The sequence below is a fragment of the Notolepis coatsorum genome (assembly GCF_963971535.1).
Source record: "Notolepis coatsorum genome assembly, chromosome: 20".
In the NCBI taxonomy this organism is placed as follows: Eukaryota; Metazoa; Chordata; class Actinopteri; order Aulopiformes; family Paralepididae; genus Notolepis; species Notolepis coatsorum.
Window position 1 is genome coordinate 35,426,694 of NC_140184.1, and position 22,837 is coordinate 35,449,530.

General features: G+C 44.5%; 1 protein-coding gene across 1 annotated transcript in view; it reads left to right on the forward strand.

Annotated features, from left to right (window-relative positions):
• Window positions 1-14,667, forward strand: part of bbs4 (Bardet-Biedl syndrome 4) — a 39,760-nt gene extending 25,093 nt beyond the window's left edge. Inside the window, exons 3-16 of the mRNA XM_084337236.1 lie at window positions 3,032-3,111; window positions 4,256-4,319; window positions 4,580-4,691; window positions 6,097-6,169; window positions 7,379-7,432; window positions 7,534-7,661; window positions 8,893-8,947; window positions 9,134-9,202; window positions 9,388-9,540; window positions 9,852-10,023; window positions 10,312-10,381; window positions 10,482-10,626; window positions 11,928-12,132; window positions 12,550-14,667. Coding sequence (XP_084193362.1) covers window positions 3,049-3,111; window positions 4,256-4,319; window positions 4,580-4,691; window positions 6,097-6,169; window positions 7,379-7,432; window positions 7,534-7,661; window positions 8,893-8,947; window positions 9,134-9,202; window positions 9,388-9,540; window positions 9,852-10,023; window positions 10,312-10,381; window positions 10,482-10,626; window positions 11,928-12,132; window positions 12,550-12,695 — 1,509 coding nt within the window. The 5' untranslated portion in view covers window positions 3,032-3,048 and the 3' untranslated portion in view covers window positions 12,696-14,667. The remainder of the gene's footprint in view (window positions 1-3,031; window positions 3,112-4,255; window positions 4,320-4,579; window positions 4,692-6,096; window positions 6,170-7,378; window positions 7,433-7,533; window positions 7,662-8,892; window positions 8,948-9,133; window positions 9,203-9,387; window positions 9,541-9,851; window positions 10,024-10,311; window positions 10,382-10,481; window positions 10,627-11,927; window positions 12,133-12,549) is intronic.
• Window positions 14,668-22,837: the final 8,170 nt, after the last annotated feature.

Genomic DNA, 22,837 nt, shown 5'->3' on the forward strand with positions numbered 1-22,837 from the left:
TCCACAATTACCGACTGTAGTTTGGCAACTTCGGCCTGCCTAGCCAGCAGGGAGAGCTCCAGATCCGCCATCTTCTCGCCCTGTAATGAGGCCTCCGTCGTTAGCGCAGCTAGTTCGATAGCATTAGCCGAGGAGACAGCGTGCAGCGACTCCATCTTGTCTATCAACGGGACGACCGCCAACCTTATTTCCTCTGATATCTCTCGATGAAGGTTATCACAAAAATCCGCCAGCACTTTTCTTTGTGTTTCAGCGAAGCGTGTCTCAGATTCTGCATGGAGCTTGGTCATGACCGAGAGCACAGCTTCGCTTATCTCCCCGACACCGGGCGATGGTGCGGCCAGGCCCGGTGGTAGTTTGCTGGCTGGAGCGCTCATGGATCTGGTTTCCACCACCGACATCGCAGAAAGTCGAAAAAAGTTGACGACAGTAGTTGAAACTCGACGACTTAACAAGCAGACAAAAAACAAATAAAAATAAAATAAAGACTAATGGGGAAAAACGTATATTCCGCACGGTAGAAGGGAGCTCACGTGAAACACGTCTACTCCATGATCGCCTAGCTCCGCCCCTCCCCCCATTTTCAATTCATAATGTATTGTAAGTAAGGGTGCAACTTGCTCCGTGCAATCCATTATTTGTGGATCTAGCCCTAGGTCTCTCACTGTCACATAACAGGGATCCTAATGATATCACCCCAATAGACCACCGCAACACTTCCGGGATTCTGAAATCGGGGAGGAGATAGCGGGGGGAGCATATGAATGAATGTGGATGAGAGCCGTGATGTAAGTGGTTGCAGATACGGCTGTGGGGGTGCTAGAGACATGATCGAATAGATGTTTATGCGCCTCAATCTCCTGAACACGGCGCGACCCATTCCTAATCGATCAGAACTAAATCGGCAGAGAAAAAGCCCATTTTAAAGCACCTATTCCGCATGCACATGCGCAGATTGCCCATGGAGTCTGGACGACGCGAGATGACGCACGAATGAATGTGGACTGTTCCATCAGAGGGGGGAGCTTCTGTGGTAATGTCAGTGGCTACAGACCGCTGCACTTAAATATAAACATTAGTCTACCTGGAGACTCAATGAGGTAATTGTAGATGTCGCCATAAGACGCGTCTGGCCATTTAGTGGGATCATTTTTTCATTATCCTGTTCGGCTGAAAGGACACTGGCCACCGAAGCTCCCCCCTCTGATGGAACAGTCTACATTCATTCGTGCGTCATCTCGCGTCGTCCAGACTCCATGGGCAATCTGCGCATGTGCATGCGGAATAGGTGCTTTAAAATGGGCTTTTTCTCTGCCGATTTAGTTCTGATCGATTAGGAATGGGTCGCGCCGTGTTCAGGAGATTGAGGCGCATAAACGTCTATTCGATCATGTCTCTAGCACCCCCACAGCCGTATCTGCAACCACTTACATCACGGCTCTCATCCACATTCATTAATTTGCTCCCCCCGCAATCTCCTCCCCGATTTCAATGTAACATGGAAGTGTAGTGGTCTATAAAACCATACTAGTCTCTTTCTAGTAAAGGATGCCAACAGGGTGGCTTCACCATCACCATCCTGCAGAGGGCGCTCTGGGTTTACTATGTTTGAACTGTGGAGCCGTTTCCCAGATGTTCCCTCCCTTGTGTGAAAATGTGACATTTATTACACAGTAAATAATTCATAATCTTTTTTGGCATACACTGTTTTTTTGCCTGGTCTTCACCCCACAACTTTCTTCCGTCATGTCACAGAGTCTTTGTTGCCAGAAAGTTCCAGCTAACCATCTCTTGATGTGGTTTGGATATTCTCCCCATGTGTTGTGTGAAGCTCAGCACTCCCTCCCTTAAAACTGCTTTCATCCTCTCTTACCAGATTGTTGTAGTAAACAGAATAAAGCCAATCTGTCTTAGCATTAGCCAGATCACACGCAACAATGAGAGAAATGCACCATGTTTGGGCTGAAACCTTTCAGGGGGTTATATTTGGGGGACTCCATACTGTGCTCCTCTTCCTAGCTGCCTTCTACTCCCCTGGAATGAGCACACATGTGCACCCCCCTCCTTCCCTCCCTCCTGCTCTCCAAATCTGCCCAGCTTTGTAAATGTGGACTTTGTAGTGCCACAAGGCCACAGCTGAAACCCAGAGACAAGAATATTACTGCTGTCTCAGCAGGAGGAAAGCAGATTAAGTCCTTTCCAATAGGCCCAATTCCCAAACTTGATGCGGGAAATATGTGTGAGGAGGACCATGCAGTTTACCACTCAGCAAAGGAGCGGATGGAGAGACAGCTCTGTCTATCTGGCTGTGAGGCAAACAGAGGGCAGCTTTAGTGTAAATCACACTGTATTTCTACACTATAGCGGTTAATCACAATATCCCCCAATATCAGTGGCAGTGGCCTAGTTCAGCTTAATTTCATATAGAGTTGTATCTTATTTTTAGTTGCTGGGGAAAGTAGTGTTACATGATAACAGGATTAACTGGAATTGAAGTCACTTGATTTAGAATAACAAAAGCTGAAATACAATAGAGCAAGACTCCAAGCATTGTTGCCCTCTTCCTGTAGTTACTGTATCTCACCCTTCTAAAGCTGTTTCTGTATTCGATTGCTTCCTGTCAGACAGTCTGTTTGTCTGTCTGTCTATATAGCTTGCTAGCTCACATGCTGATGTTTACAGTGTGCCATGTCAATTCATTACATTTATTATGCTAAATATAATTAGCTTGTGGGGGAAAATATTAGGTGTCGGATGAAAATATGTACCGTAAACTGGAAAGGTTTTTTAGGATTAGGCTATCAAATAGAATAAAAACAAATGTAGATAATTTTTCTGCATAATGGTGGTCTACTATATGTTGGTTTAATGAGGCTACACTGACCTATCGATTTCTCCGACATCTGTTTTGTACAGGGGAATGGATACAAACCTGAATCCCCTTCATGTTAGGTCTGTCTACCAAATTAAATGACTTTAGGTAAACCGTCAAGTATCTGGGGATTTCACGGTTTACTCTCCTCTTCCTCAGCTCCAGAGCTTCCCATCATGGAGAGGAGGAACTGGCTCATCCACCTACACTTTATCCGCAAAGACTATGAGACCTGTAAAGTAAGAACCTCACCCCCTGTTGTTCCCTGTGGTGCCTCCCTGTTGTTCCCTGTGGTGCCTCTCTGTTGTTCCCTGTGGTGCCTCTCTGTTGTTCCCTGTGGTGCCTCTCTGTTGTTCCCTGTGGTGCCTCTCTGTTGTTCCCTGTGGTGCCTCTCTGTTGTTCCCTGTGGTGCCTCTCTGTTGTTCCCTGTGGTGCCTCTCTGTTGTTCCCTGTGGTGCCTCTCTGTTGTTCCCTGTGGTGCCTCCCTGTTGTTCCCTGTGGTGCCTCTCTGTTGTTCCCTGTGGTGCCTCTCTGTTGTTCCCTGTGGTGCCTCTCTGTTGTTCCCTGTGGTGCCTCTCTGTTGTTCCCTGTGGTGCCTCTCTGTTGTTCCCTGTGGTGCCTCTCTGTTGTTCCCTGTGGTGCCTCCCTGTTGTTCCCTGTGGTGCCTCTCTGTTGTTCCCTGTGGTGCCTCTGTTGTTCCCTGTGGTGCCTCTCTGTTGTTCCCTGTGGTGCCTCTCTGTTGTTCCCTGTGGTGCCTCTCTGTTGTTCCCTGTGGTGCCTCTCTGTTGTTCCCTGTGGTGCCTCTCTGTTGTTCCCTGTGGTGCCTCTCTGTTGTTCCCTGTGGTGCCTCTCTGTTGTTCCCTGTGGTGCCTCTCTGTTGTTCCCTGTGGTGCCTCTCTGTTGTTCCCTGTGGTGCCTCTCTGTTGTTCCCTGTGGTGCCTCTGTTGTTCCCTGTGGTGCCTCTGTTGTTCCCTGTGGTGCCTCTCTGTTGTTCCCTGGCTTGAGTGTGTTCAGTATTGGTTGAACTGACCTCTTCATGCACTCAGACAGCTTGAAGATGGTGAATGTTTGGCAGCAAGAGAGTTTCTCCCCCTCCTCCTCCTCCCCCTCCTCCTCCCCCTCCCCCTCCTCCTCCCCCTCCTCCTCCTCCTCCTCCTCCTCCTCCTCCTCCTCCTCATGTCTAACGAGGCCTGTTTTGTCCACAGTGTCATCTCTGACCTGAGTTGGGGTGACTATTCAAATTAGGGCTACTAGTGGGTAGTCATTAGATGTGCAGCTCAACCAGCTTGATACCCTTTCTCAATTTATTTTTTCAATATACCAATTACAAAAAGATTCATACTTGACTTATAGAAATCATGTTTTCCTTGTGTGTTAACCTAGGCAATCATCAAAGACCAGCTGCAGGAGACCAATGGTGTGTGTGAATATGCCATATATGTTCAAGGTAAGCCACGTGTGTATCCTACTCTTTGTTTTTCCTCACAGATTTATTTTCCTCACATATTTAGCATGCACTATGTAAAATTACCATACTGCAGTTACAATAGAGGGCACTGTCCCACTTAAAACCCAAGCTTGCCAACGCATTATTACTTTCCCAAAATATGGACCCACTGCTGTGCCTTAGATTTTTTAATGTGTTTGTTTAATTCCTCTTCCTCATGCAAATGAAAAGCCCATCTTATTCTCTTTCTCTTGCCACAGCACTAATCTTGCGCCTGGAGGGTAAAATCCAGGAGTCCCTGGAGCTGTTCCAGAGCTGTGCCATCCTAAATCCTAGCAACGCTGACAACCTGAAACAAGTGGCCAGATCACTGTTAGTAGTACCTTCCTTCTTACACAGCCCAGGGTGCAGCAGCTGCCTTTGATCGTCTAACAAGGGGAGGGAACCAGGAGGCCTATTCTTTAATCCCAGCCCAAGAGTGCTTCCGCGTTTTCCCTGATTGGCCACGACAACGCCTAGCACGCCCCGCGGCAGAGCGGCAGAGCGGAGCGGAGCGGCAGAGCGCATAGTTGCTGCGGCATTATGCAGCCGTAATCCCCCTTGTTTTAACATAGATGGTTAGCTCAACTCGTTCCTCAGCTTGCTGTGGAGCCTGCGGTGCGTTGGTGACAAGTTCGAATCACATTTTTTTTTTCTTTTTTTTAAGTTTAATTAATTTATCATCTCTCTATATAAACGTAACTAGCGTCTGTCTTTCTTTCGCCGGTTAAGTTTAGGCATTCTTTCGGAGTTGGTTAAGGTTAGAGCATGGCAATAGAATGCCTGTCTTTCTTTCGCCGGTTAAGTTTAGACATTCTTTCGGAGTTAGTTAAGGTTAAGGGTTAAGTTTAGGCATTCTTTCGGAGTTGGTTAAGGTTAGAGTTTGTCGCAGAGCATGGCAATAGAATGCCTGTCTTTCTTTCGCCGGAGCAGCAGCCTATTTCCGCTCTGCCGCGCGCCGCGGTCACATGGGCGTCGTGGCCAATCAGAGAAACGCGAAGCACTCTTGGGCTGGGATTAATATAGACGCAACCAGGAGTTGAAGTACAGATATAATGATAAAAGGCTGTTGATGTAGGGGTTTCTATATTGGGAGGTAAAATGACCACCACTAATAACTATTTTTCCGCTAATGCTTAGAAGACATTTAGACTTTCTTAAAGGTCCTGTGTTGTAGTCCTTTTCAACAAGTTAAGGTCTTTGAGGTCCCCTAAACATGTCTTTTACGTTTTTTGCTGAAAGAAAAGACCTCCACTCAAATGATGCATTCTAGCACTCTATACCCGGCTGTTCTCAGTCCTGTTCTCAATAGGCTGTTTCTGTGTCTGTAATGAGCGAGCCGCCTTCATCGTTCAAATGCGATAATTATCATACATCTAGCAATGCTGTACGAGCCTGTACCATTCAAACGAATATGACTCAAAATCCAGCAATATCATGTCAAACCTACCACTAAAAATGTCATCAGAAACATATTTTAGGTTAAAAAAAACTTTAGATAGAAAAGAGAAGATTCAGGAACAGCTTCTGAATACGGGCTGGGTGCAGTAATGAGTATGAGTACTGAGTATTAGTAGTGTATGAGTACTGAGTATTAGTACTGTAGGCCCATCAGGGACCCACATGTATGTTTACAAGCACTGAACAGGTTAGCTTTTCACAACATGGGACCTTTAACTCTCACCATGACTTTGTTGGGTTTATTGATCTGATCTGTTGTTCTCAAAACCTTCTTTAGTTTTCTGCTTGGAAAGCACAAGGCAGCCATTGAGGTCTATCATCAGGCAGCAAGTCTCAATGAGAAAGACTGGGTAAGGAATGTTAGGTTGCTGCTCTGCCTACCGTTTGTAAGCTAGGTGTCAAGCCTTGCAACTGAGCAATACCTTCAACTGCATTTAGAATGTAATGGCCAAGTACCGGTACATATTTTTTTATCCACTTTTTCTCCCCATTTTTCAATTTTTTTCTCCCATCCCAATTTCGTATTTCCAATTCTTCCCTCCCCTGTCTTGAACGTTGCTAGACTATGCCTCCCACTGGTCGGCTGTAGTGAGGATAGAAGCCTTGCATCACGTGTCCCCTCCGGTACACAAGGAGGCAGCCTGTCGCATCATTTCACCGCAGCAGCTCGAACTCTCAGTGGCGAGGAGTAACGCGTGGGAGGCTCACGCTGCCCCCGCTACTTCCTGTTTCCGCCGCACCGGCGTCACCCAACCGACCTGTAGGAGTCACTGTCCACAACGTCCAATCCCCACCCACCGGCTTTCCCACCCTCTAACACTGCCAATTGTGTTAGTATGACGGCCGGCCAAGCCGGTAGCAACGCAGAGAGCTGGGCTCGATACCAGCATCTCCTGCGTTAGTGGCGAGCGCCTTGCGCAAGTACATTTTCTAACTTATAAAATGGCGCGGCAACAACAACAAAGTTTAGTAAAAGTGCTGTGTATTAATTAGGATGTTAGCTATTATATATTATTATTAGCTGTGCAAAATCCAAACCTATTGCAATACAGTATTTTCATTCCCCCAGTAACACCTGAGGGTCTGATTAATACCTGAAATACAACCGCTCTCATCCCAGTGAGTATGTAATGGAAATATCAGTATTCCAGTAAATAACACAAATCTTTAACTAAAATACATACATTCATTAATTTATAAATGTGTACCTCTTGGCCAATCACAATCAAGTATTCAACAGAGCCACCCTGTAACTAAAATAATGTTAACCTGATGCCCGTGTTGGCTGGCGCACCATGTCTGGGCCCCCAGGACTGTCCTGAATACCAGTGTTGGCCTTCGAAGCTTCATTAGTAATTATCAGCGAATAATCAAAGCTTAATTCTTCAATGCAGTCTTTAAATGAGAGCTATGTGGTAGAAATGTGGTAAACACAGAAAGTTGTGATGACTTTAATGTCCTCATCTGAGAAGAATTCTTGATTTTGGCATCGATTGAAGCTTCGAAGCATTCGGTGACGGGCAGCCTCATCATTGATTTTACCCTTTACTCACCCTCAGGAGATCAACCATAATCTTGGTGTGTGCTATTCTTTCCTAAAAGACTTCAGAAATGTGAGTAGTTTGAATTCCCACAACAATATACACACTATTTGTTTGTTCAGTTTTTCCCACTGGTCAGTTACTTTATGACAGACCTCGTCTCTCTCTCCCAGGCAGAGGAGCATCTGAACCTGGCTCTCCAGTTGAACAAACATGACAGGACCTTCATGACACTGGGGAAGGTTCATCTGCAGGCCGGTGACTCTGACAAGGCCATCGAAGTGTACAAGAGTGCAGTGGAGTAAGTAGGAGCTAGAATCATCTGGATTATGTTCAGAGGGTCTGTGGAAAACAGGCTTATGTTGAAAAGTGACACTTCTCTGAAAGCAGATGCTTGAATTACATTTGGTCTAAAAAGGCATTCTAGCCACTCAAGCATGACAATTGTGATTTGTATTTAAATTCATAGCATGTTGAATTATTCTAAGCGATCCTGGTAGACACAGACTGTAGAAGGATTCATTTGAATGATTATCATTCATGAACATTTTATTAAAATTCAAGACATCACCAGGGCATGGCTTTTTCATTATAAAGCAAGAGGATAAGGCAACCTTTCAATCAAGGAGACTTTCCTTGTAATGTCCTTGGCTTTCTTTCTTAATTTTGTGTCTTTCTTTCTTTCTAAAAAAAAATCAGTTTTCTAGTCATTAGCGCTCATTTCAATCAGTGCTCTTCCTCAGATTCACAAATTCTAACTTGGCGCTTTTACACCTGGGCCATTTTGACACACCACAAAACGTCATGTTTCTACAGTACTGTTCCTGTGTTGAATAGTGCTGTAAATAAGGGGTGACAGTCAGTGTGCTCATTATGACTGTCTCCTGTTGGGAGTAAATTAATGAATCAAGTGTTCCAACACTGGTTCCAACACTCTCTCTCTCTCTCTCTCTCTCTCTCTCTCTCTCTCTCTCTCTCTCTCTCTCTCTCTCTCTCTCTCTCTCTCTCTCTTTCTCTCTCTCTCTCTCTCTCTCTGTTTCTCTCTCACCCTCTCTCTCTCTTGCTCTCTCACTCTCTCTCTTCCCTTCCTCCTCTTCTCTGGTATTTCTTTATGCCAGATTGTCTTCCCATACATCACAATTAATGTTCCATAATTATGCTGAATCAAACCCCACTAAATAATCCACAGATTCCAAGAATCTCAACCATGTTCCCCGAAGACTAATACTTGTTTCATGCTTCTTGTGGTCAACACGGTCTAAACTGTTTGGGGCGGCACGAATGGTGCACATTCTGTCACCATAGCAACGGCAATCATTGCAACACGGTCTGTGCGGCCCCCCGTCCATATTGTTACAAAATCTTAGAGGTGCGGAGCTCCACGGACCCTCCACATGCAGTTTCCCAGGCCGCAATTGCCACTCGCCGCGTGGACCGCACTGACCACAAGAAGCATGAAACAGGTTTAAGTCCAGTCATTATGTGTGATTACATGCATAGATGACAATGAGCAAATCTTACTCTCTTCACAGGTTCTCTCCGGAAAATACGGAACTGCTGACTACTCTGGGTCTGCTGTATCTACAGGTAGGTTGATTTCTATCTGTGTACATTAAATGACCCTTTTCAGCTAAATATAATGGTGGGCTATTGGTCACGAGCACTGTATTTACATTGGTCATGGAGCTCATTGTTAACAGATGCTGTAACCTTTACGTGACAGAGGCATTAAAAAAGTAATGGATTATCTGCTAATCTATGCCTTTTCCACAGTTTGGGAAGTACCAAAAAGCTTTTGAGCATCTGGGGAATGCTCTTACTTATGACCCTAGCAACTATACGGTAAGTGGGCAACTGAACAGCCAACAAGCTGTGGTATACACTCTGTATCTATATTGGGCTAATGACTCCTAATGAAAACAGGAAAAAGTCAGCCACTCTCCTGTGGTGCAGGGCCACCTGTCTCACTGTATGTCTTGTGAGGTTTCTATTATGATATGATATGACATGTAGTTATTTATTCCCAGGCTATCCTGGCTGCCGGCAGTATGATGCAGACCCATGGGGACTATGACGTGGCCATGAACAAGTACCGCGTGGCAGCCTGCGCTGTGCCTGAGAGTCCCCCTCTCTGGAATAACATTGGCATGTGCTTCTTTGGCAAAAAGAAATATGTAGCTGTGAGTAACGCTGTCAATAATTTACTAAGCCTTTGTGTATTTAGGACTAAATGAAGGTGTATGAATGAGCAGTTAAAAGTTGCTGCATGTTAGATTATGAAATGGCCTGTAGTTTTAATCTGCTACTGAAATGTAACCGTCACCTTTAATTTAGCCCTGCATGGCCTGCTGTCCATCGGGATCAGATTGGAAATGTCACTAGTGCATGGTCCGATGTTTTGATTAGCATGGATGGCTAAATACTGTATGGCTCATATGCCCCACAGTCCACAGTAATTGACTTGTCCCCCATATCTTCCTTCCTCTACCAGGCCATCAGCTGCCTGAAGCGGGCCAACTACTTGTCTCCATTTGACTGGAAGGTTCTGTACAACCTGGGTCTGGTGCACCTGACCATGCAGCAGTATGCCTCAGCTTTCCACTTCCTCAGGGCAGCCATCAACCTCAACCCCCGAATGGAAGAGCTGTACATGCTACTAGCAGGTACCAAGTCACCCAGCCATGGGAATCAGACTAATATAGATTCTTCCTGTTCAACCAAGAATAACAAATCAGGCCAAATGTAAGCCTAAATTGTAGGAATGGGTTCGGTCTCAGCAGCTGAGATTCCCTACTGTACGTTAGGCTCTGTCACAAAACCAAAAGCGATGCCCGCCAGTAGCATGCCACTCTCTATTTTAACAGCATTGTACACTACACTAGCCAGCATTTATTTGATTTTATTCAAAGTTAAACATTTCTATTTCAATTTCTGTAACTCATTCTCACCAGTGGCCCTGACCAACCTGGATGACGTGGAGAACGCCACCAGATCGTACGAACAAGCAGTGACTCTGGATGGGTGAGTCTCACTTTCACTCAGTTTCTCTTTTGAAATGAAGTGAATCTTGTTGAAGCCCATGTTGAAGTATTGAGTCTCAATGCTGACAAACCGCGTGCAGGTCCAACCCTCTGGTAAACCTGAACTTTGCCATCCTACTCTACAACCATGGAGACAAGAAGGCTGCCCTGGAGCAGTACCAGGACATGGAGAGGAAAGTCAACCTGCTCAGAGACACCGACAGCAACGTGGAGTTCGATCCCGAGGTACTGGACACCCGATTGCTTCTTTAAAATAAAATCAGACCTAAGCCAAATGTGTGTTCGACAGATGCACAGATTCATGAATTTAGTGAATAATCCACTCTGAGCCAGTACCTCAGCTGTTTCGTATTTTTAGAAAGGTCCTCTTGTCATAACAAGTTTCCTAATCCAGCCCAATAATAATAAAATTATTTATTTACATAAATAATGTAAATAAAGTACTAATTGACCACAGGAAAAAGGTACATATTGTATGTTATGTTATAGCCACAAGTAATATATTGACGTATTTATGAAAATGTACAATATGTATGTATTATAAATAAGTACATATATTACATATTCCAAAATGATAAACTGGTAAAGTTTTCAGAAAATATTTTAGCTCCCCTGCTGGGAAGCTAAACCGGGGCACTTGCTGATGGGAGGCAAGTGCCTTTACCTCAAGACTACCGAGACACACTTTTCTGCCTCACCCAAACTAACCCTAACCTTAACCCTAACTTTATATCTTAACCATAACCATTAAATGTTCAAATGAAGGGCCGCCGGGTAGCGCAGCGGACTAAGCGTCTGTCTACCACCACAGAGACAGTGGGATCGAATCCAGCTGTGGTGCTTCCGGGTTGGCCGACCGTCCATACTAACACAATTGGCAGTGTTAGCGGGTGGGAAACCCGGCGAGGGTGGGTACTGGTCGTTGTAAACAGCGACTCCTACAGTTCGGTCGGGGCGCCTGCACAGCAAGGGAAGGATCTAGGAGAGGTAGTGTGACCTTCCACACGTTACACTCCCAGTGAGAGTCCGCGCTGCCAGGTGAAAAGAAGCGGTGGGCTGGGTTAGGTACACATGTGTCGGAGGAAGCATGTGATAGTCTCCGCCCTCCCGGACCGACGGTAGGGGGTAGAGTGCGCAACGACCAGGAAGGGGATTGGGAATTGGCATAACGACTAACATTGGGATGGGAGAAAAATGGAAAAAGAAGGGGGAAAAAGATAACAATAAAACATTTTAAATATTTCAAATGAACCATCATAGTAATTGCTGTGTTTGTATCAAGGTGGGTGGATGGCTTAGTCTAGTGGTGAGAACACTCGCCCGCCACCACAATCATGCGGTCGGTTCAACTCCCGGTCGCTGTGTTTGTTTTGGACTTTTGCCGATACGAAATGTAAATATATCACTTGTACAATACTATAACATAACGTACATTATGTCCCTTTTTTCTTGTGGTAGTACTTTATTTATGTTTTCTAACGAAAGCGTGTTGCCTAATCTTACCCCTGTGTTTTTGTCATTCTCAGCTGGTGGATATGGCTCAGAGGATGGGTGATGCCCTGCAGGTGGTGGAGCGTCTGGTGTGGACCAAGGCGGCCAAAGACCCCAAGTCCAAGCCCCGCTCAGCAGCCTCCACCAAACCCCCGGGGACTCCCCTGGGCACTAACCAGGCCCTCGGCCAGGCCATGTCCTCAGCTGCAGGCTACAACAAGAACATCCAGTTGCCAACAGGTAGATCCCGCGGCTCACTACTAACATCTCAAACACACTACTACCATTGAATGAATGAAAGGCTGCATTTCTATAGCACTTTCATAAACAACGGAATGACTAGATATATTTTTCAGTATGGGTGGCCCCAGTGGACATCGAACCACTAACCCTCTCAGTGTTAGTGCCATGTTTAGGGCATGACGAACTTTACCCTTTGAGCTACACAGGACCACACGTGTTTTGTCAGGAGTTCCATTAGTCCACTGATGGCTTATAGTTTGGTGATACAAGGTGAAAGCAAAACAAAGATGTTCTATCAACATTTATGTTCATGTTGCCATCAGTTTTTCTCTCAGCCATTCAGAAGCGCTGGGTCATAATCATCTACAGTATATGCATGAGGTGTTCCAACCCAAATGTTTCTTTGTCTTGCAGGAGCCACCAAAGCCCCCCCCTTGCCCCTGGAGCCGGAGGCTGATGTGGATAATACCCCCAGCGACCCCCCTGGCTCCCCAGAACCCGAAGAGGCAAATGGCCCCAAACCCAAAGCCTCTAAGAGTAAGATAGAGGAACTGAATTAGCTAGGGACCTAGGATCCTACACCACAGCTTTGTCATGGGTCACTCTCTACGGAAGCAACTGAAGGTTACTGAACACCAGTCAAGCTCTCTCTGTTTTCTTAGCTCATATCTACTGTGTTAAAGTATGAAGCCTCAAGGTCTGGACTTTTGTTTTAGCTAGGAGTTGCACAACAGTATCATTCTTCCAGATGACTAACAGGATGCAGAGGCTTAGGTTTGTGAGTTGTTGGTCATCAAAAGACAGTTCAAACCTTTCTGTGCGTTTCACATGTTCTTTCCAAGCCATCTACAAATATGGAATGTCAAATACAGCACTTGTGACTTTTTTAATTGAACCATATTGCTGTTGTCACGGACCAATGTCACTCGGTTTAGTAAATGGGCTCAGCTCTAGCGGTACCTGCAAACCTGGACATGGCATATTATCATTTGGGCTATTTTGACTGATGTCCATAAAAGGTATGGGTCAGTTCTACCTTTACAGTTGGTCTTCCTGTCCTTCACCAGAGAGCACATGTCAGGCCACAGTATCTGCTGGCCAGCGGCCTGAGCTGTGGTGCTCAAATGGGAGTTCAGTTTTTAGTAAAAACAGATGCAACAACATACAACAAGACTAGGTTAAAACCTAGTATATGTCTGGACCGTGTCTGTATGGTCAATGTTCGAAATTGTGGCCAATTCCACTTCTGTGTTTACCAGTTGGTCACCTGATCCAGCAGCCCAATCGTGTCATCACTCAGCGACAGACATTCGTGTTAGTGAGCAGCTGCTACAGCTGTGAGTGAGTTTTAGTGACATAGAGGTCATAGAGCTGCTTCACATCTAAACACTAGGATACATTATAGCCCATTTACTTATGGTCAGGGATTGATATTTTAATTAACTATGATCATAGAGCGATTAGGTTATTGTAGGCAACTATTGGCTGTTGATAGGATCCATGGCCACTTCCACCTGAGAGGATAATTATTCTTAGCAGCTTTAATCAATAGGTATATTTTCAACCAAATAATCAACAACAGACTGTGCATTGCCAGACCTAGTCCACACTTGTAACAGTGGATGAAAATGTTAACCATCAACGTCCACCACTGCCTCTGACAGTGACACACACACACCACTGCCTATACACACACACACACCCAACAGCCCCGCCTACTCCCGTCACAGTGCTGACTGCTACTCAGCTCTCAAAATAGTTTGCTTGTCAGTCAGTGTTGACATATTAAATATGGCAAGAGCAGAGCCTCCATGATGGGTTTTGAACAAACCTTGTACACCACTGCCCAAGATCCTGCATCCTCCCACTCAGCACACACAGAGACAGCCTTCTCTCTAAAGACAGGGGTGTCTTGGTGCTAGATCACATGTCTCGGGCAACACTAGATCTACGTGACCTGTGACATAGCCTGCAACTCCAAGAATGTTTGACCAGTTAGACACCTAATGTTTGGACAATTAGACTCCTAATGTTTGGCCAGTTAGACTCCTAATGTTTGGCCAGTTAGACACCTAATGTTTGGCCAGTTAGACAGTTAATGTTTGGCCAGTTAGACTCCTAATGTTTGGCCAGTTAGACACCTAATGTTTGGCCAGTTAGACACCTAATGTTTGGCCAGTTAGACGCCTAATGTTTGGCCAGTTAGACACCTAATGTTTGGCCAGTTAGACAGTTAATGTTTGGCCAGTTAGACACCTAATGTTTGGCCAGTTAGACACCTAATGTTTGGCCAGTTAGACGCCTAATGTTTGGCCAGTTAGACACCTAATGTTTGGCCAGTTGGGGACTCACATCCAGATGCTCATCTGTAACACATTCTCTTTGTGGCAGGTCTGTATTGGGTCAGTCTTTTTGTGGCAGGTCTGTAGGGGGTAAGTCTCTTTGTGCCAGGTCTGTAGGGGGTAAGTCTCTTTGTGGCAGGTCAGTATGGGTTCAACCGTTCAGTCTCTTTGTGGCAGGTCTGTAGGGGGTCAGTCTCTTTAGCAGGTCAGTATGGGTTCAGTCACTTTGTGGCAGGTCTGTAGGGGGTCAGTCTCTTTAGCAGGTCTGTAGGGGGTCCGTCTCTTTAGCAGGTCTGTAGGGGGTCAGTCTCTTTAGCAGGTCTGTAGGGGGTCAGTCTCTGTGGCAGGTCTGTAGGGGGTCAGTCTCTTTGGCAGGTCTGTAGGGGTCCGTCTCTTTGTGGCAGGTCTGTAGGGGGTCAGTCTCTGTGGCAGGTCTGTAGGGGGTCAGTCTCTTTGTGGCAGGTCTGTAGGGGGTCCGTCTCTTTGTGGCAGGTCTGTAGGGGGTCCGTCTCTTTGTGGCAGGTCTGTATGGAGTAAGTCTTTGTGGCAGGTCTGTAGAGGGTCAGTCTCTTTGTGGCAGGTCTGTAGGGGGTCCGTCTCTTTGTGGCAGGTCAGTATGGAGTAAGTCTTTGTGGCAGGTCTGTAGGGGGTAAGTCTCTTTGTGGCAGGTCTGTATGGAGTAAGTCTTTGTGGCAGGTCTGTAGGGGGTAAGTCTCTTTGTGGCAGGTCTGTAGCAGGTCAGTCTTTGTGGCAGGTCTGTAGCAGGTCAGTCTTTGTGGCAGGTCTGTAGGGGGTCAGTCTCTTTGTGGCAGGTCTGTAGGGGGTCAGTCTCTTTGTGGCAGGTCTGTAGGGGGTCCGTCTCTTTGTGGCAGGTCTGTAGGGGGTAAGTCTCTTTGTGGCAGGTCTGTAGCAGGTCAGTCTCTTTGTGGCAGGTCTGTAGGGGGTCCGTCTCTTTGTGGCAGGTCTGTAGCAGGTCAGTCTTTGTGGCAGGTTTGTAGGGGGTCAGTCTCTTTGTGGCAGGCTTGCTTACATGCTGCCATCTTGATGTTACCAGCATGGCTAGGCTCCTCAAAGGTGGTGGAGGAATGAAATACAGTACTTCGGCCACTACTTTATTAGTCAGTTAGTAATCGTTATGTTTATTATATTCAGAATAATAATAAGCACATCTCTGGCAAGCACAGTGTTTAAAGAAGTCCTGCATGATTGCATATGGGAAACACTATTGTATATACAGTAATTGTCAAATCAACTCATCGATTAGTCAACCAAATTACTTCCAAAATCCTATGACCATTAATCGACCAGACAGCCCTGGTATTAGATCAAGCCTGCACCCCCCAATGACCCCAGCCAAATATCCCAATGACCTCAGGCTGGCCTGTGACTCTTACAACTGGAATCCATTCCTCCAAGTAACCTTCAGTTGATATGACAATCATTATTAAAATATGAATGGAGAGGAGTAGACATGTTCATACTGTGTTATAGTATATGAGTGGAGAGCAGTAGATATTTTCATACTGTGTCAGTGTGTCATAGTATATGGCTTGATTGTATGTTGGGGCTCTTTTTTGAGAGTTATTGAATGTTCATTGTAAATAGTTATGCTTGCCTTAAGCTTTTACATATGGAGAGATGTTGTGTTTGTAGATGAATGTATTTATAATAGTTTAAATAAAGAATCTTAAGAGGACACTGCTGATTATTTCCTTTATTTCAATACAAATTTGTTGACATTTAATTCTGCCATTCCTCATCACACAGGTTTTTCATTACAGCTTCTACCAGCAGGGGGCAGTATTGTTTAAGAGCTGTCCATTTAAATCTGTTGTTTAACATGGTATCCATGTTCTTCAAAAGTAAAATATTTGAGGTTGATGAACATACAACTTTACAAATGTTGAAATGTTCAACATAGTAAATATTGAAAAGATTTATAAAGTTCTACTAATCACTGACCAAATGACTGTTCTGTGACAAAGTGTCAGAGGTGCTTGCGAGGATGCAGCATTCATAGCCCCTTTCGGGACTGTGATGCACACCAACATGGTTGGACGAGTGAATACACTGTCCCTTATATGGCCATTGAAAATCCTACAATTAAGTCTGTCTCGCTTTTCTCTATCAAAACGCTTGTCGTACAGGTGTCGCAAAGAAAAGGTAGTCACAGTTGCACGAGGGTTTCGGACAGACAAACACTAGGGTTTGAAAGCTTGGCGTTGCTAATAAACGTTTAAAAAAAAATTATAAACTGGTCAACACGGCTCAAACTGGCTTTATTTCCGGCTTTGGGTGCCTGATGCACCTGCGCTAGTGCGCTGTGATCATCCAAAGCCGTAAATAAAGCCGTTTCGAGCCGTGTTGACCAGTTTAAAAAAGATCTTTTAAATGTTTATTAGCAACGCTGAGCTTTCAAACCCTAGCGTTTGTCTGTCCGAAACCCTTGTGCAACTGTGAGTACCTTTGAAATTTTTTTGCGACACCTGTACGACAAGCGTTTTGATAGAGAAAAGCGAGACAGTGGTGGTTCAATGGTCGTATAAGGGATGGTGTATTCACTCGACCAACCATGTTGGCGTGCATCACAGTCCCGAAAGGGGCTATAGCGTTCATAGCTCCGTGTGCATGTGGAAACATGGAGACAGCTGGAGGAGTGATCGAAGCTTGCTATAATTACCTTGTTGTCATTGTGTTAATTGCAATCCATGTCCTGGTGTTTAATATGGAGAGACAGCCAGGAGAGTGAATGATACATGGTCGATTTCCCGCCTTGTTGCTTCTCTTTTCTGGTTTATTTAATCGGAACGTTTTTATTTTTTACGCGTTCCTAGGTGTCCAAACCAATGTTCTGGGCTATTTCTCACAATGGATTTTGTGGCATCTTACAATCTTTACAAATATATAGCTATAGCCTATATGAGGACCTTCTTTGCTAATCTCTCTCCTCCACACGAGCAATACTGTTTTCACACATCAAGGTAAATACAAAAATGCGTGGCCCAAGGCAAGCAGGCCGGTCCCAGCGTTTGCGGTGCCACATCGCCCTGCACACACTTGTGGAGGGTTGTACTGTAGGCTCCTTGGCCTCCTACGCCAGGACCACAGACAACTCCAGCTGCATTTTGATGTTGAAGTCTTATCATCTTATCATTGTCGTTTCTCACAGATTTTATCCTCATAATAAGCCTGTACAACTCAGCCACAACTTAAACATGCATTGGGAAAAGGAGACAATGAAATAATGGGTTTTGGTTTTCAAGACGAGCCTTCAATCAATCAATCAATCAAATCCTTTATTTAACCAGATAAGCATCATTGAGATTAAAATATCTTTTTCAAGAGCGATCTGGCCAAGCAAGGAAGCAGGAAGTTTCAACATAATAAATAACATCAGAATAAAATACAGATAAAACATTCACAGCAAGATCCAATTTCAGGCAAGTTATCAAACACAGTTGCACTGTCCGAGGGAACTGAATTCATAGGTTTTTAAGATGGTTTTAAATTCTCAGAGGGTGACCAGTCCTGGCAATTTTAGGTCCTCCTGTAGCTTGTTCCAGGATGAAGGAGCAGCATATTTAAAAGCCCTTTTTCCCAATTCAGTTCTCATATAGGGAACATCCAATTTCAGAGCATCTTGGGAACGAAGGGCATACTTGTACGCTTAGGTATGAGGGAACCAGCCTAAGCAGAGCTTTGTGCACAAGAGAGCCATTGTGAAATTCTGCATGTTTGTAGAGATGGGCAACTTGCAATGGCATATAGGGTGCAATGGTGCACTCGATTGCCACATCTCGTAACAAAGTGTAAGGCAGAATGGTACATCCATTGGGAGCGATGGGCCTAAGTAAGTAAGTAAGTAAGTAAGTAAGAGAATGGTACACAGTATCCAGCTTTCTGAGGTACTGATCATGTGCATGCATGTAAAGTAAATCACCATAATCGAGTAGTGGTAAGAAGGTGGTCGACATTAGGTGACTTCTCACTTTAAGTGAAAAACAGGACCTGTTTCAGAAAAAGAAACCGAGTTTAAGCTTCAGCTTCGATACAAGTTTGTCTATGTGAGACTTAAACCTAAGGTTCTCATCCACTGTAATGCCTAGATACTTGTAGGAAGCAACTCTTTCGATTTCAGTCCCTCCAGCAGTAACAAGTGTGGGAAGATCAGCTGGGAGTCTCTTCCCATTTGAGAAGAGCATATACTTTGACTTGTCAGCATTTAACACAAGCTGGGTAAATGGGACTGAACAATATCAAAGGCAGATTGCAAGAACTCCATTGTTTGCATGACACGGGGAGATGAGCAATAAATGACTGTCATCAGCATAGAAATGGTAAGCAGCATTAGACAGGTTGATACAAAGATCATTCACATAATGGAGAACAGTAGATCACAGTAGCCTTGATAAATTACCCCTACTCAAAATCACATGAATATTGAAATAATGTGTGTATATGAATTATAACAAGGTTGGCCATTTGCTTAATATTAATCAAGAATTATTCAAGATACCCTTGAGATATGTAGATTTGGATATTTTAATCACTTTTCAGGGACATTAAAATACAAACTCATCTATCAGTAATTAATTTATATGTTGTGGTTACAAACGGTATAATCTCCATACGCCTTGTACAGCAGATAGTTGTACTTTACAAACTAGTTGAGGTGTCTGCTAGGAAGAAAGTAGAACATCTGTAACACCAACAGTGATTAGTTGTACTCTAGAAAGATTCTCCATCCTGTCCGGTCGATATTTTCTGAAAGTAGTCCCAGGGACCTCTGTTCCACGAACGTGTTATTTTATTCACTCAATAAATGCTATGTTGACAATTCAGCTTTGTGCCTTAGATAAACTGATGACTGCCTATACATTATATTAATGCCAATCTAATTGCCAATCAATGAGATCACCTCCTTTTCCAAAAGGGATTCTTTGCACAAATAATTCTTTGTGTTTTTCCTGGGCCCTGGCCCAGATAGCTGCTAAACTAAATATCACAAATGTAATGTGAAGTCTTTGAGCGAGAGATCTCTCATTGGCTTAGCTGAGTGCTAGATTGGAGCCAAACCCTTGCCAGACCCTGGTGGTGGTCTTATTTAGTGAAACTGATGGCCTGAGATGAGCAGTCTCTCTATTTCACTGCCTGCTGAGTAAAGACTGAGATCCGGAGGCGGCGAAAACTTCTCAGTATGTCTGAGGTTGTTTTCACAAGTCGTTGGTGTTGGTGCTGCTTGGTGTCATCTGTAGTCTTGTTCCAACAGTCAGTGGGGGTATTTCTCAACTCAGAGGTGATGCTTATAAGCTTAACACATAATTCATCTATCATTGTAAGAATTACCATTTATACCCCATTTAATACCTTCGTTCAATGAATCATGATTATCAGATGATGTGTAATGTATAGTATGAAATATTTGTGTGGTGATTATTGTAAGTTGCTGAATGTCTCTGCACTGTTGTCACCAAGAGAAGCAAAGACTGATGTGTTTCTGATTATATTGTTGAACCTGTATTGGCCTTTTAGAGACTAATTTTTTTTTTATCTACTTTTTCTCCCATTTTTTCTATTTTTCTCCCATCCCAATTTCGTATCGTCCAATTCTACCCTCCCCTGTCTCGAACGCTGTTAGGCCATGCCTCCCACAAGCCGGCTGCAATGTGGACCAAGCCTTGCATCACGTGTCCCCTCCGGTACACGAGGAGGCAGCTGTCGCATCTTTTCACCTGATCAGCGCGATCTCTCAGCGGCGAGGAGTAACGCGTGGGAGGCTCACGCTGCCCCCGTTGCTTCCTGATTTTGCTGCGCAGGCGCACCAACCGACCTGTAGGAGTCGCTGTCCACAGCGTCCGATCCCCACCCATCAGCTTCCCACCCCCTAATACTGCCAATTGTATTAGTATAAACGACCAGCCAAGCTGATAGCAATGCGGAGAGCTGGGCTCGAACCCAGCGTCTCCTGCATTGGTGGCGAGCGCCTTGCCCACTACACCACCTAGCCGCCCGGGCCTTTTAGAGACTCTTAAAACAATATTCAATTTCAATTAAATCCACCGCAGTAGTATCCTTTATAATTGGTTATGTTTATGGCATGGGTTGAATTGGTGGTCCTGTGTAGCTCAGTGGTAGAGAGCTTGGAGTATGACATTGACAAAGGAAAATCCCAGTGAAACTTGTTGGTTGTCTGTGATGAGCTGATGGTTATCTGGCACTTAGCATGACTAAGACCTGGGGATCTCATTTTATTTATGGTTTACAGTACAGTAGCCTCAAAAGAAAACATCTATTCATACAAAACTATAACTAGCAATGCTGAATAAAGGCAAGTAATTTTTTCTACGTCAACAATATAATAAGTAATTCATACTATAATTTACTATATATATATTTGTAATATAATATTGTATATACTGTATCGCTTTAATGTATTATATATAGCTATGTAGTAACCTATTATTGAGGTGTGGCCAGCAATAGCAACCCATCCCCTATCTCCACTCAACAAACCCACAATGTCAAACCAAAGCAAAACATTTTTAACAAAGTGCGGGTAACAAGTGGGGCCCTTTTGCCTAGAGGTTGCTGTTTGGCAGCAGCACAGATTCTACCTTTAAGATATACTCACTCACACTGCCTGTTTGGTATAGGCTTAACTCCAGCCAGTGTTTGGGATTTAAAGAGACGATCGATGGATGGGAACCATTGGATGGAATACTAACAGCCATCCTCAATCTGTCTCTGAGCTGGTGGTTCACATACTGTCATTAATCTGCCCAGCTTCACCAGCCTTGTGCCATATCTCATGATGACACCAATAATGCTTCATTATATAATCTAATAAGTAAAATATTGGCTGGTGTTTAAACATGGAATCTAGCTGGTGTAATTGTGCATGTAATGTATTTTCCTTTTAATCGTGCTGGGTTTTCATGAGGAATTGAAGGAGTGAGGCTTTGCATTTCAATAAAGCTACATGATTAAGAGTCCTGTGTTTTTTTTCTTTTTCTTTTTACGAGATACTGTGTTTACTCTCAGCCGTGCCTCCGGAATCCCCCCTACCCCTCCTGAAGCAGCTCAAAAACCCCCTGCTGGCAGCTCCGCTGAGCTGCTTTATCCGAGCTCTTCCCTCTTTCCCCACATCTCACCTCAATTTGTGCAAGTGACAGCCACAAACAACCCACTGTAAGTGATGAAAGACCCATTCATTAGAGCTTCACCGCCACCAGCTCTCGCAAGAACACTTGTATTTTTTTTACTAACTAAATCAGGTTTCCTGTCATTCCATATGTATGTAAATTAATGTGAATCAGGTAAGAGAGAGAACTGGGTGGTTAGCTAATATTGGAATACTTATATAAATATAAATATATATTTATATATATATATATGCACATACTCTATATTTTTAAGTTGATTAATTGTAGCAGTATTAATAAGTAAAATAAAATAGACTATTGTTTTGAATGAAATAGGACCATGACAATTGTATCACAAGATAAAGACGTAAACATTTCAATAATTTTCATTGTCACCTTAGTTTTAAAGTCCAACTGAAATCAACGCAATAAACAGCATTTATTTAAAAATAAATTACAATTATGTTGTAATGACCAATCATCAAATTCTCAGTTCATCCATGAGATACTGCCACTCTAAAACTGGGGGTAAACAGAACTCAGAACAATGAGAGACTACAAAGGCACCCCCCCCCCCCATGCTGAACAATGATATCTCCCTGGCAAACAAGCTCAATACCTTCTATGCAAGGTTTGAGGCTGTGAATAACAACAACAGCCTACAGGCCACTGCAATGGAGAGCAGGGCCACTGCCGATGGAGACTCAGTGTTCAGGATAACAGAACATGAGGTGAGGAGGACCTTTAAGAAAGTGAATACCAGAAAGGCAGCAGGACCGGACGGTATCCCCGGCCGCGTCCTAAAAGTCTGTGCCGACCAACTGGCCCTGGTATTCACTGACATATTCAACAGTCTGTCATCCCCACCTGTCTGAAAATGTCCACCATTATCCCTGTACCCAAAAAATCCACGCCCACTTGCCTCAACGACTATCGCCCTGTAGCTCTCACCTCCATAGCCATGAAGTGCTTTGAGAAGGCTTGTGAAGGGCTACATCTGTTCCTCCCCAACACCACAGCAGTATCACACCTGGACAAAAGACTACAGCTCAGCACTCAATATCATAGTCCCCTCCAAACTCGTAGCCAAGCTCAGGGACCTGGGCTTGAACTATGACCTCTGCCATTGGGTCTTGGACTTCCTGACAGGAAGACCCCAGGTGGTGAGAGCAGGTAACTACACCTCATCCATCACTCTCAACACAGGGGCCCCCCAGG